Source organism: Nesoenas mayeri (genome assembly GCF_963082525.1).
Source record: "Nesoenas mayeri genome assembly, chromosome: 23".
NCBI classification, from domain to species: domain Eukaryota; kingdom Metazoa; phylum Chordata; class Aves; order Columbiformes; family Columbidae; genus Nesoenas; species Nesoenas mayeri.
In genome coordinates this window covers 3,811,358-3,825,836 of record NC_137574.1, presented here as the reverse complement: position 1 = coordinate 3,825,836, position 14,479 = coordinate 3,811,358, and the positions used below count along the sequence as shown (strand labels likewise).

General features: G+C 54.1%; 1 protein-coding gene across 1 annotated transcript; it reads right to left on the bottom strand.

Moving 5' to 3' along the window:
• On the bottom strand, window positions 1-13,098 carry LOC308048956 (uncharacterized protein C6orf132; the record flags this gene model as incomplete). The annotated part of the gene is made up of 5 exons (XM_080358288.1): window positions 12,749-13,098; window positions 8,502-8,617; window positions 3,699-3,774; window positions 483-3,369; window positions 1-106 (listed from the first exon to the last, which is right to left on the bottom strand). The coding sequence occupies exons 1-5, from the start codon at window positions 12,891-12,893 to the stop codon at window positions 1-3; spliced, it is 3,330 nt and encodes a 1,109-aa protein (XP_080214414.1). The 5' UTR covers window positions 12,894-13,098.
• Window positions 13,099-14,479: the final 1,381 nt, after the last annotated feature.

Below are 14,479 nucleotides of genomic sequence, written 5' to 3'. Positions count from 1 at the left end.
TTACCGGTGGCCGCTCTGGTAGGCGTAGGAGATGGGCTGCCGCGCCCCAGGTCTCACTGTGAAGGTGTTGGTGGGTCCGCTGTGCTGCGAGCTGCCGTGGACAGGCCTGGAGGGAAAACAGAGGGGAAAGTCACTGAAAGCCAAAGAAACTCTTTGTTTATTCAAAGTTGCAGTATTTTTTTTCTTCTCCTATTGGAGCAGGGAGAGTTTCGCATCTCCTGGCGCCTCCGTTCAGCAGCGCGGCAAGGAGAGGGCGATGGGCAGCAGGGTGATGGCTGGGACCGGGGAGGGACCACGGGACACCCACAGCCCCAGACCAAGGCAGCTGGACTTCTCTGGGGTGTCTGCGCTGCCCTGGGGCCAGCACAGGCTCCAGCCCTCCCCTCCTTCAAATCAAAGCGACACATAGGACAAGGGATCGACACAGAGGACAAGGGATCGACACAGAGGACAAGGGATTCCGCTCGGGGGGGGACGCACACCTGCTGGCTGCCGCTGCGCTGATGGGCGAGAAATCCCCATTCTGGCCCTTGTACTTGGCGTCGGCGCTGCCGTACGGCACGGCTTTCCCAGCAGTGTCAATGGACGTCCGCCGGCCCTGCGCACTCGCGGGGCCGTTCCTGTGCGTGGAGCCGAGGCGGCGGGCGCCCTCCCCACCTTGGGAGCTGTAACCCCCAGGGCCATAGGAAGAGAGGGTGCCCGTGGCCCGGGGCGCTGCGGCTGCCCGGGGGTAGGAGCTGTCAGGCTCAGAGACATACAGGCGCTTCTTGATCAGCGGGCGAGGATTTGGGTAGCGGCTGAAGTAGCCGGCAGAGCTGCTGTAATCTGGGTACTGCGGGGTGAAGTCACCATTCCTCCTGCTCTTCTCCGAGGGCAGCGAGGCCAGCGGCTCGTGGTTGCCCCCGTAGCCACGGCCGTAGCCCGGCCACCTGAAGTACCGCGGTGCCTCCGAGCCCCGGCTGCAGTCAGGGAAGCTGGGGCACTTGTGGTTCTCCTCCCGACTGGGGAGGGGACCCTCAGCTTCATCCGCCTCGTTGCTGAATTCAGGGGGTGGGGGGATTATCCCGTAGTCCAGCGCTGTCTCCCCGTTCTCCTCCTCCTCCCTGGACACACCATGGCAGGACAAGCCAGGCTGGTTGTGCCCGGACTCGAGGAGACCCCGCAATAGGCTGGAGGCAGCAGCCCGGCGGTGCCCGGGAGGGCTCGGTGGCTGCACCTTGCCCACTGCCCGCATGTCCCGGCCCTGGTCCGAGGAGCTGGAGAAGGACGGAGGTTTGCTCCATCCCGTCCCGGGCGGCCGGGGCACCACGGTGAAGGTGTAGGGCTTGGACTCGTGGCGGTAGAAGCTGGTGGGGGTGGTGTCCGACGAAGCGCTGCCCAGTTTGAGCAGCGGCTTCACCCGCGGCACGGCTCCCACCTCCCCAGCCTGCCGGCCCCGCTGGGCACGCTGCCGGGCTGCCAGGAGCAGCGCCATGGGGGAGCCCCGCTCCACCTGCTCACCCGTCACCGGGTGGATCAGCATCTCCTCCTGCCCCGCTCCAGGGGTGTTCGGCAAGCTCCCGGCCGAGCTTGAGGGGCAGGGGGGTTCAGCTGAGCTCGAGGAGCAGGGAGGTTCAGCCGAGCTGGCCCCAGCCCGGTGCACTTTGTACTGGAAGACGGCCGCATTGGGCTGTGGTGCTGGGCTCTGTGCTGGAGAAATGGGGGGTGAGGGGGAGGTGGGAGCAGGGGGCTGTTCCACTGATTCCTGGGGTGGGTCTAGGGGGCTCACGCTGCGGTCGAAGGACATGGGAGCAGGGGGCAAGTTCTCTGTGGCTTTGCTAGTGGCAGGAGCGGGATGGTCCTCATGCCCAGTCTCATCCTTCTTCACTGCAGCCGCTGGTGCTGGGAGTGGGCTTGGGGCTGGTTTGGGCAGCACCAAGTCACCTGGGGCAGGGGGGCTCTTTCTCAGGTCAGGGGGGCTCTTCCTCACAGATGGGGTGCTGCCGCCATCCTCCGTGCTCTGCTTCTGGCTGCCGAGCCCCAGGGCAGGTTTCCCTTCTTTCTTCAGGGACAGCACAGCCTCCAGCTCATTCCTGATTTTCATCACGCTGCGGGTCTGCGTGGCAGGGCTGCTCGCCGCAGCGGGGACTGCCACGCTGGGACAGCCTGCTTTGGCACCGAGGGGCCCACTGGGCACCTCTTTCTTCTCACTCTCCCCTCCCATGGTTAACCCTGTGTCCTTCCCAGCAGGTGCAGTGAGTTGGGGACCGTTAAGACTGGGCTTATGGCTGCTGGCATGGTTGGTACCACTGTCCACGGGCCGCGGAGCAGCTGGTTTCTCTGGTGGCTTCTCCAACGGCTTCTCTTCCCTCCGTGGGGAGCGCAGGAGCGCCGAGAGCTCGTGCCGCAGCCTGTCCAGGTTGCTGGAATCCCTCCAGTCATCCTCGCAGGTCGGGTAGTCTGGAGGAGGGAGCTCCAGGTCGTTCGCAGTGAGATATTCAGATTTTGGAGGAGAGTCTCCCTTTGCTGTTTTTGGCTGGGGAATCTTCTGCAGCTCGGCCGCTGGCAGTGGGGACCGGCGACCGGCAGGATCTGTCCCTTGGCCGAGCACTGTACCAGGTTTGGGGCTCAGCGGTGCCGGGGCTGGCCCGGCCAGCTTCCCAACAGCCTGGCTCAGCGGGGAATTTCTTTGCTCGGCTTCCCCTCCTGCGTGAGCCTTGGCCGCGGGTCTTATGGTGAAGCAGGGCGGCAGGGGCGGCCGGGCGTGCGGCTGCCTGGGGAAGGGCTCCTGATGGACCGGCTGGCTGTCCTGCACCGGGATGGAGGACGACCGCGCCGGGGCTGGGGGAGGCACCTTGAAGGACCTGGGGAAGGTGAGGTGCGGCTCTGGGCAGTGCTTGGCTTGCAGACTCTCCTTCGGACCAGGGGCAGCCGGCACCCCAGCCTCGGCAGGGCAGAGCGGCCCCTCGGCATCCGTCTGCCTTGTGTTCAGCACCGTCTCGGACTTCCACTTGGAGATGCCGGTGGTGAAGGGTGCCGGCGCCCGGCTGAGCGGCGTGGCGCCCGGTGGGGCCGGTGGGATGAAGTCTGGAGGAGTTGGTGTGCTGGGAGAGGACAGGGCAGAGACCGGAGGTGGTGGAGGTGCCACGGGAGGAGGTGGTGGCACCATCTCAGGGGGTGGCGGTGGTGGAGGCAGAATTTCAGGTGGCGGTGGGACCGGTGAGGCTGGAGGTGGTGGCGCGGGTGCCGGTGCCGTTGGAGGGGGTGGGGGGGGCACCGATGGTGGCGGAGGGATGTCTTCATCCAGCTCATCCCCCTCAAGAGCCTGTGGGCGCAGGTCCCCCACCGAGCTGTACATTCGGTGGTTCCCATTGATCTGGGAGCCAGAGTCTGCAGAGAAAGAGTGAGAGTGTGGCAGCATGAGCACCTTCTCCACCAGCCCTGCGATGGCCAGCTGTCCCCCTAGGAAGCCAGTTTGTTTTGCTCAGCAGCTGTCTAAAGCCTGTTGAACTGTAAGAGCCACTATGCTTCACCCCTTAGAATTGAAGTCATTTTCAATGACTTCAAAAAATAATTAATAGTTCAACTCTATTTTAGCATGGAAGCCTCATGATCAGACTGTCTGCTCCAGAGCTTGGTGCATGCACCCTTCCCTCCCCAAGGGCACAGTACTGCTGAGCCCTCAGCACCCTCCGGACCCCGCAGAGATGATCTCTTACCAAGAGCTGCTTTTTCCCCAAAGTCTTCTGGCACTGACGGCGTTGGCACAGCCACCCCATGGGATTCTTGGGCATTCTGCGAGAGTTGAGAAGACAGAGCTGTTAGTTCTATGCCCAGGGTATTGGAGCAAAGTGCCAACAAGCAGGCCTGTATAGCTGATAATTTCTCTATGCAAACAGAAGCCTGATGGGACCCAGGGCTGTTTCCTAGACATGGAGGTCCCTGCGGTGGCTGCTCTTGACAGGGTTGAAGGAGATGAGTGAAGTGATCAAGGTCACACAAGCCAGGGACACAATTCCCCTGTGCTAGTCGGGTGCAAAGAGGCTGGAGGGGAGCCCAGATATTTCACACCCAAGCTCAAGGCTCCCCAGCCCACAATCAGCAGCAACACTTTCTCACCATTCACATCCCGAGGAAAATTAGCAGCTCCCACGGGTTCTGCAGGTATCGCTCTCCAGCAAGCACCGCCAGCCCACCCCACAGTCACGTCCACACCACGCTGAAGTCACACACTGGCTTTTTGGGAAACTGGCACCCGCATACCTGAGGACGCTGGGGAAAACTGCTACTCGTGCGGTTTGTGTTTCCCTCTCAATTACTCCCTCTGCATTCGTGCTGAAAACTCAGCAGCGCATTTAGCTGGTACAGAGCAATTTAGCAGCCTACACACCTGCGAGGATGCTTACAGCTAGGGGCACTTGGGGCAATTACAGCCACCCACCGGGAGATATTCCCGGCCTGTTGACTCACCAGTGCTGACCAGGGCTCTGCCTCCCACACCCGCCAGCAGCAAAAGCCTCTCCTTTCCTGCAGTGACTCACGCCCAGATTGCTCTGCAGAGGGACTGGAGTCGCTCGCAAAACGCACAGTAACGCACCCGCGTCCGAAACGCAAACTGACGCTGGATCAGGCTGCTGGCACAGACCTATGTGACCGATGCGGCAGACTGGGCTTTCACATCCCAGCGCTGGGAGAGCCCCACGGCAAGCAAATAAAGCTCCATGAGCAGCAGGAGCTCGCAGACCCGTGGTCAGGGATACACCACCCACTCCCAGGCTCTTGGGTCCACCCGCTTGCACTCCTGCTCACCCCGGGCTGCTGTTTGCATTAGCTGTTAACTGCCCCTTGTGCAAAGATGTTATCCTACTTGGCGCAGTGGTTTTCTGCATACAAAAGCCCAGATAATGATTGAGCCTGTGCCCTTTGCCTTTCACTGGCATTATCACTATTTTTACAAGCGATTGCTCCGGGATTCCAAAGTCTCCCGGACCAAAGGTCAAGCCGGGTTTATATGGTCAGCCCCATCCAGGCTGAGATGGCCCATTAACATCACACACTGTTAACATCACCGACTGGCCGGGTGTGGGGAGGTCAGAACTGAATTTAACAGCTGCAGCCTGCACTCCTTCAGAAGAGCCCTGGAATGCCCCAGCTTTTGACAAAGCAAGAAGAAAATTCACATGCTTCACTTGCAAAGTCCATCACGCTGCAGATGACCAAAGATCCTCTATAACCACACGGGAATGAGCCAGGAGAGAGTGAGTTGGGATTCACACTCAGCTCGGTGCTGATGGAGCAGCCAAGGGCTGCTAAGGCATTGGGACAGATCTGTCAGTGGCAGAACATGGGACTAGCTGAGCCTTATAGCCTCATCTAAAACCTCTTCAGTGGTCCCAAAAGTACAACACAATGCAGAGGAAAGATCCTTAACTCCAGCTGAAAGCCAGAGGGAAGACAAAGACTAACAGAGGCGCTTCAAAAGCCAATAATGAAACTGTCCAGAGCAATGAGATATCAAACACCACAAAGAAAAACCCCCAGCAGTTCCCATTTGCTATGGAAATTCATCGCTGCCAGTCTGCAGAGCACACTGATACCTGCTCATTTACAGGGAAACAAAGATGTCTGGGCACTGAATTAAAAGCAACATATGCATCACATCTTTGGATAGGAGCAGAAAGGGAATGACAGTCGGAAGAGATCTATGCAAAGCTGGAGGAAACGAGTCCACATTTCATAAACAAGTAGTAATTTTGGACATGTCATTTCAACACGTCCTAAAAACTGGGCAAGCCTGTTTCACACACACACACACAAATTTCTGTTCCAGTTGCTAATGCTCAGCATCTCTCTCAAAAACCGCCCATCCTCACGTCATGAGCTGGCTTCTAAAATGGAAAGCACCTCCAGTACGCTGCCAGTCTCCAGAGATGGCTGCAAAGATTATTTCCCTCTCCCCTGTTTGCCAGGGGTGTGCCCAGCCCAGCAAACCTCCCGCTGATTCAGAGCGGGCTCCGTCGCTCGGGCTGGTGCGCCAGGAACCTGCATTTCCAGTTTGCGGTACCTGCAGCAGATTAATGCGCGCTGAGGATCCCGGTGAGCGAAGCTTTCACTGTAACCACCAGGAATTGCTTTTCAGTGCTACAACAGAGGTAGGTGTCCCCTCTGCCTCCAAACTCATAACTCAGAGGCTGAGGCAGCTCATGCCCAGCTCCTGGCGTGGTCAGGTTCTTCATTCCAGGTGTTCATGCAAGTGCTTTTCTCCTGTGGGAACACATACTCAAGCATTTCCCCTCCTCTTTTTTTTTCCTCACTAAACTCAGTATAATATTGTTTCCTTGGGAGTTTCTTGCCTGATCTCTGCCCGTCCAAGGAGGGCAGAGACAGTGACAAGCACAGCTTTGTGCCATGGCAGCTGGTGATGGGTTGGGGCCGCTGGTCACCGGTCCAGCAGCACATGGAGGGCTCAGCCTGTGCCATGTGGCAGTGGGGACACTGTTTTGGGCTGTGGTAGCAGCTGGTTGCTTACACAGTCTGGGTTGGGAGAGGGGAGCCTGTCTGTCCTCAATGTCCCCAGCTTCCCACCCACGAAAGGAGGCCACCTGTTACAAAAAATGCACCAATACACAACTGCTTATCATCCTCAGGTCTCAGAGACGCCAAGGATTTCTCCAAAAATGAAGAGCTAGCCCCAGATTCCCTGTTCTGAAGCAGCGCTAGGGAAGTTCGGTGGTTAATAAAGGAATTTATTCCTTTGGGACGTGCAAGCTCTCTGCCGGCGCGCGGGAAAGCGGTTGGTCTGTGGGATGCGGTGGTACCCAAGGGGCAGCAGCAAAGCCTCTTCTGCTGCAATCCAGCTCGGGACTGGGACGTGGCAGGTGGTTCGGGGGGGGAAAATGGGTGCTGGGTGCAAGGAGAGTTGCCAGGCACATGGGACATGAAGCCCCGTGGGTTTTGCTGCCGGGCTGGGTGTGTGTGATCATCGTCCTGACTCACAGAGACGCAGGCAGCTGCCGCCCAACCTCCTCCCGCACAGGGGAGCGGGTGGGTGGAAACAAAGGGTTAAGGCAGGAGCTGCAGAACAGCCCAGCGCAAGGATGTATGCGCCAAACCAAATCATCATCAAACCTAATCAAAATAATAGCCAACACAGACTGGTCCTTAAAAACAAAATGCTGCTTATTCCTACTAACTTCTGCAGTTAAACCTGGTACTCCTGGAAGAGAAGCAAGCGAGAGCGGCCTTCACAAAGGCAATTTAGGGATGTAAAAGCAGGAAAGCACCATGGCTAGGGTGATGGCTATTTATCCCAGGGACATTTGTGCAGTTTATTCCTCTACCACATACATTTCCACTAGTAAAGCATTTGAAAGCTCTAAAAAGATGCAAAAGGCCGGTTGCACTCTAAAAACCCAGTGATACAGGCTGCCAGCTATGGCAGTTTCACAGACATCGGTCCTGTGGTTACTCAACTTGGATCCCAGATGAGATTTTTCACCTGCTGTCATCTTTTGAAAGGCATCACATGGGCACAAGCCTTTTGTAGAACCTGTGTAACCCCATAACTTCCTAATTATGCTCTCAAATAGATATATAAACTCCATCTCCCCCCACGTTTTCCTCTAAATGACACCTGCACAAACCCATTGACTCCTAAGTGCCCCCAGGTGACAGCAGACCAGCCAATTTTCTGCTGCAGGTGATGGTTGTTCTAAAGGACAGGGAAGTAGAAGAAAAAACATCCCCTGATCTCAGAGAGGATTTCCTTGTCAAGACCGGTGGCTTTTTAAGTGTTTTATTGTCATCATTGAGCTGCGTGTGTCACTTCAGATTTAGCTATCGCCTTCTCCAAAATACCTCTGAGCAATCGTGGGCTTCGCTCTACTCTTTGGTGGATAAGAGGTGCCATACACGGGGCAGGAAAACCTGCTCAGCACACACGGCAGCGGAGCATCAATGAGCACATGAGGCTCTGGAGTCCCAGGTGACTTAAAGCCACCTCTGAGTCGGGCTGTGTTGGCATTCCCTGCTCCAGCCCCTGCACACAGGTGCTGCTGGAGCACTGGCAGCTCTGCAGGGAACAATTTCCCCCATACAGAGACTGAAAACCCATCACCCACTACATCACCACCTCCTCCTTCCCCTGCTGTGAACAGGACGCAGTTTTCCTGTTGCTCTCTCCAGCAACACGTCTGATCCAGAAAGAGATACAGCCAGTAGCAGTTAGATAAAAGGCATCATGAGCTAGATCATCTACATGCTCAGCATTTTCTTTTTAACTGAAAAGACAGGTCTGATGATGCTTACGTCTCCTGCTTGTGTATCCCGCCTATGTTCAACACAAGCCCTGAACTCAGATCACCTCCTAATCCCTCATATCCAGCATTATTATAGAGTGGTTTTGCTTTTCATTTATTCTCTTGCCTTGGGTAGAGGATGAGAGCAGCAGCCAGCCCAGCTGGTTCTGGGCACCAGTTACACACGCTGCCGTAACAAATCGCAGCAGAGAGACAGATACTCACAAGCGGTAGGAAAGTCAGGAGTGGCCGGACTCTCGGACGAGGTTTAAGTGTTGCTGTGCCAGAGTCGCTCACCGTCCCGAAGCGATTGTCACCATAATACACTTCAATCACATCACCTGAGGGGGAGAGAAAACTGTTAGCAGCATTGTAGTTGAGGCAACAGGAAAAACAGCATCGAGCACCACCTAATTTTAAAATGCACCATGAAGAATTTGCTCTATCAGCTCCCCGGGAATGGGCAAAACTCATCACATTCTAAAGAGCAGCCGGGTGTTTTGGAGCTGAGTTGAAGATGGGAGGAGAAAGGTCCCAGGTGAGCGGGACCCCGGGATTTCTATCAAAAAGCTCCATCAAAGCACAGAGTTAATTACAGGCTCTTGACCCAGCCCTATCACAACAGGTCCCTGTCACTCATGCAGTGGAGAGGGACAGTGGAGGTGTCCCCGACGCCTGGCTTGTGCCCAGGACAACTAAGGCAAGAGGAAGGGAACACCTGCGACACAGCGATGGAAACAGGACACGCAGATGGAGATGGGGCACGCAGGGGCTTCCCACGGGTGTTTCCCCCACTGTTTTGCTATCAGAGGCTGGGAACAGTGGGATGGAGATGTCACCGCTGCTCTCCCTGCAGTGGACGGGCACCCCCAGCATCCTAGTAGTGCAATTTGTTTCTGAGCCCTGATGCAATTGGCACTGGAGGACAAATTGTGTTTGCCACAACGCTTTCACACCTCAGCCTTACGGAGAAATGCTCTGAACGTCTTCCCACGAAATCTCGGTACAAATGGAGATGCTACAACAGGGAACAGTCACCAGGCCCCGGTGTCACAAGCAGGTACCAGCAGGTACTCCTGGTTCCCAGCTCTGTGCTTTTACCTTGAACCACACCTTTTGAGCCGGTTTATTTCTGACAGTGAATAAAGCTCATAAAATTAGTTTAATTACGTTCTTTGTGTCTGATTAACAGCATGAATTAACAAGCAGAAGCACTGAAGCATGTAAACCCCACCTTGGCTGGAAGGAGATACACAAATAATTCGTAGCCAAGGAGACCAGCATTAAAGAAAATATGAGGGCTTGAGGAAGGAGAGGGAAAGCGAGCAAAACAGCTGTGATCAGAGAGAAAACTCTGCAGGAGTGGTCCCACCTAACAGATTTCAATAGTGGTTTCAGTGAGAAGCAGCAAACAGCCTCCACACCAAAACACAAAGGAGTAAATAGTTTGTTGTTCTGTTTCTGCCCAAAAGAAGCCTGGAAGCAGCCCTCAGCCCCAACCCCATGCACACCTCATGTGCGAAGCACAGAAGCAGTTTCTGTCAAGTATCGTACAGCAATTAAAAGCCACTGAGCAGAAAGGCGAAGGTTGTGCAAGCTCTGCACACAGGCAAAGGAGCCGGGGCTGCGTTTCTCAGCCTCCCAAACCCAGGCCAGCGCTCCCCAAACCAGGACTGCCTGCCCAAGGAGCTGCCTGCACCCCAGAGTCCCCAACCCAGACTGTGCAAGCAACCAGCCACTGCCACAGCCCAAACCAGTGTCCCCGCTGCCACACGGCACAGCCTGAGCCCTCCATGTGCTGCTGGACCGGTGACCAGGGTCCCCAACCCATCACCAGCTGCCATGGCACAGAGCTGTGGCTGTCACTGCCTCTGCCCTCCTTGGACGGGCAGAGATCAGGCAAGAAGCTCCAAGGAAACAACTTTACATTGAGTTCAGTGAAGAAGAAAAAAGAGGAAGGCAAATGCTTGAGTGTGTGTTCCCACAGGAGAAATACACTTGCATGAACACCTGGAATGAAGAACCTGACCACGCCAGGGGCTGGGCATGAGCTGCCTGGTATGGGTTTGGAGGTAGATGAATTCCACATAACCTTGAGACGTGCCACTGAGTCCAGCAATCACATGAGCTTTTCCTTTCTCCCACCCGCTACACCACAAGTTACCCCGGGATGCAGCCAGGAGTATCCATCATCCCATCCCTGTCCTTGCGCCTTCCTCTCCCTCATCAGACAATCACAGAGTGGTTTGGCTTGGAAGGGACCTCAAAGATCATCTCAATCCACCCCCCCGACACTAGATCAGGTTGCTCAAAGCCCCATCCAGCCCAACCCTTATCGCAAACTTCTCCCACTACAAGGGATTCTTTACAAAAAGGACATTTGCTTCAGCTTTAAGAAATACTCATCAGCCTGCATTTGAGTTAGTGTGGTCCTACCAACCGTTTAACACTTCCCTGCCTGTGAGGGGCTCAAGCGCAAAGGAGGAGCTGCTGGAGTCCTCGAGGATGGCAGATGCCAGCAAATTATTATTATTAATCATTATTATTTTTGCCAAACCCCTGTCATGACACCCCATTTGGCAAGTAAGCAGCAAGAATTAAGGCCAATGCAACATGAGAGTCTGGATTCAGACAGCTTCGCGGAGCAGCGATAGAGCAGTTGAGAGACTTGAAACGATGAGTGTTTTACATTAAACAAGTCACTAGGTAAACTCAGTGAGAAACTGGATTAAAGATCACAAGGTCTTTGATCCTAGATTACTAAGCATCGCTATCCTGAATGCTTTTAATTAAAGTAAAATGAAGTGCTTGTAGTTGTGTTTTCTTTGCTAGATAAACAGGACTTGCCTGCTAAGAGCCTGTCACTGGTAAGACCTGTGCGTTCCTGGAAGGAGGGATCTGGAAACGCCTTTGGATGCTGTCGGAAGCGGCCTTGACTGTGCTTTGGCCATTTTTTGACATTCAGCCCGTGTCCTGGAGACAATTGTGTCCTCTCAGTCATGGGAAAGAAAATAAGCAATCTGCAAGACGTGTAATGGAACTTCTTCCTACTTGAGGGTTGCATCACCTGGAGTAGGCGCAGCAGGTTTGGTGCTGGGGTATCCACAGCCCTCAGCGAGGAGGGAGCACGTTTCAGTCACTATATTCAGGAATCTCTGAGTCAGTGACACGTAAACCTACACCCATTCTATATTGCTTAACTTGTGTTTACTTTGTATGAAAAACTAAGGTGGGGATTAGCAGAAGCAGTGGACTCCTTTTGGCAGCAGCGATGGCACGAAGCTATGCAGCAAATATTGAAGAAACAGGGGCAGGGATGGGGTTTCACCGTGGTGCTGTGGATGTCAGGACACAACAAGATATGCCCCTTGGACTGCTTAGCTGTGAGCATGTTCATCACAACAAGCCCACACCTCAACTTAGATTACTCTGAACGTGGTCACTGTGTGTCACACTACCCTACACAAATTAAATTCACGATATAAACGCCAAGAGGATGCTAAGGAGTGATTCAACAGCTTTTATTTGTGCTCAGATTTCAAGAACTCCTGGCTTTCACTCTGCAAGCTGATCCGCACAGCAGTTCCCCACACCTGAAAGGAATGTCTTTGTACTGCAATTGCAGCCACGGAAATCAGGCTGGTAATAAGCAGACACAGCGACTTCTTTTTTCAAATCCAAACCACATCAGAGAGAAGCCTGAAGCCTCCTCACATTTACGACAGTTAGAAATCAGCAGTTTTTCCTTTTGCGCTTGAGAGTTGCGTGAAAGTCTTCATTGCATTTTCATTTTATCTCAGTTTCGGCAGCCTGGCCTGTGGGGTGTAACCACCTTGCCATGGACACTGCTCCGCATGGCACAGCCCAGCAAGCAGCGCTTCCTTTTCTTTAAGCTTGGAAGTGTTTGTTGGAACCTCACAGCCACCAAACTTCATCCACAAACTGCTATCTTTTATCTACCTGGCTCCATTACTATTAATCTGGCTCCCTCCTACATGAGCCTCCAGGGCACAGTATTGCAATTAAAACCACAAAGAAATACAAATAAATCCTAAGGAATGTGCAACCCTCAACTCCCCCCTCACACGCAGACCTTCAAGAAACAGGTTTACAAGTAAATAACTCCAACTAGGGAAGGAGCGAATCAAACATGGCGTGGGAAAGAGCTGCTAGACGCAATAAAACAGATTCTCAACTATTTATCAACGCGCTTTAGTCAAGTTTAACTTCCCGGAGCGGATTGTGGCTCCGTGAGAGCAGAGAGTGCGTCTCAAACCTCGGGTGCGGGGACACGGGTTTCAACTTGTCCCTTTCGTCACCTGGCCCTTCCGAACACCTCCCGGAGTTTCCCAACAGGGCGCTGAATGAACCACCGGCCCCGTCCAACCCCTTCGCCCCCCGTTTCTCATGGACGGCGCACAGAGCTCCCCCCCAACCCGGGGCAAACTAAACGGAGCGGGGGACACACTGACCGGTGCCACCCGCGCTGTCCGATGTCACCTCCTGCGTGAAGATCCAGGGGGGGTTGGTGGCGAAGAGGGAAGCGGCGGGGGGGCTGGGCTGGCGCTTCCCGAAGAGGCGGCTGAAGGTGCCTTGGACCGAGTGATGCTTCTTCATCTTGGCGCTGCCCGCCGCGCTCCCAGCCGGGCATCCCCGCCGCGCCGGGCGGGCACGGCGCCGGGGCCGCTGCCACAAGCGGCTGCGGGGCGGGGGGGGGGGGCCGGGCCGGGCCCCACCTTCCGCTCCTCCCTTCTCCCAGGTGCCTCCCGCCGCACCGGAGCCGCTCCCGCCCCGCCGAGGATCCGCCGCTGCCTCCGCGGGGCTTTATGGACCTGGTGGAGGGTCACTGGAGATGAGCTCACGGCCCGAGCCGAGGGGCTCATGGCGGGGGGGGGGTCCCGGGCCGCTGGGGGCAGCGCTGGTGGGGAGGGTGGGTGAGACGGGATAAGATAAAGCAAGATAACATCGAGGGGCAGCGGGGTCCGCGGGATAAATACAGCGGGACATCCGATTCCTCTTGAAGAAAACGAAAGCACACCAAAAAAACCCAAAACAAAGAAAAAAACCCCAAACAAACAAAAAACACACAAAAAGACCCCAAAACCAACAAAAAAAACCCCAAAAGAAACTAAACAAAAAAACCTCGAAAACAAAAGCCTGCCCCCCCAAACAAACAACCAAACAACAAACAAACAAAACAAACAAGAAACAAAAACCTCAAACAACAACAGCAAAAAACAAACAAAAACAAACCAACACAAATAACAATAATTTAAAAACAAACAAACAAATACAAAAAAACCCACAACACAAATTATCAATCTTTTCAAGTTGGTTGGATACTGGACATTTAGTTTTAAGAGTTTCGGTCATTCGCTCGCTGTGTCCCGCTTGTATCTGTTTCTTCGCCTCCTGCCGTAGTCCTGACCCGCACACTGGGCTCCTCTGCCCAGCTTAGTGCAGACACATTGGCACAACGTGTCAGGACCTGGAGTCCCTGTCTGAGATCTGCAGGTGGCCTTGCAATACGAGGAAATGTCAGCCAGAGTCAGGGGAAGCTGCAGCGTGATTATTTGTCTCTCTCGTGTGTTTGCTGGGAAGAAAATCAGCCTTGAATTCTTTAGAAAGCATTTTACCAAGCAGAAAAGCCACCTCCATGCAATAAGCCCCTGCAGCAGAAACATCTCCCTTCCCAGTGCAACCCAGATGTTACAAGGGTTTGGGATTAAAGACAATGGGACTTGACTCCAAAGAATTTCTTACACCAGGTACAAAGGCAAGTGTCCAACATTGCCAACAGTTTTCTGTGTCATGCAGGTAAAAACTGAGGGTTAATGAGTAACACTGGTGATTAAATAATGGGATTTCTGGAGAACTTTAAACCCAGAGTAACTGTCAAAACAGTAACTCTGAAACACAGCTTCGGGGTATGATCATCCTATCTTATATCTATTTCTATTTCCACCACATTTTGAGAGTCAAAATGATATAGATTTCATTTTTTAGTGGTAAATATCACTTATTTAATCACCTTAAAATTATTCTTTTCACAACCTTTTCTTGTTGCAAAGTACAAATTAGGGCCACGCATTAAATCACCTGAGAACAATGAAAAAGGAATACTATTATGATACTTTAGAAGCAAAATCTACTCATGGCAGAAATTGTCAGGCAGCACTTAAATGAAGGAGATTAACAGGAAT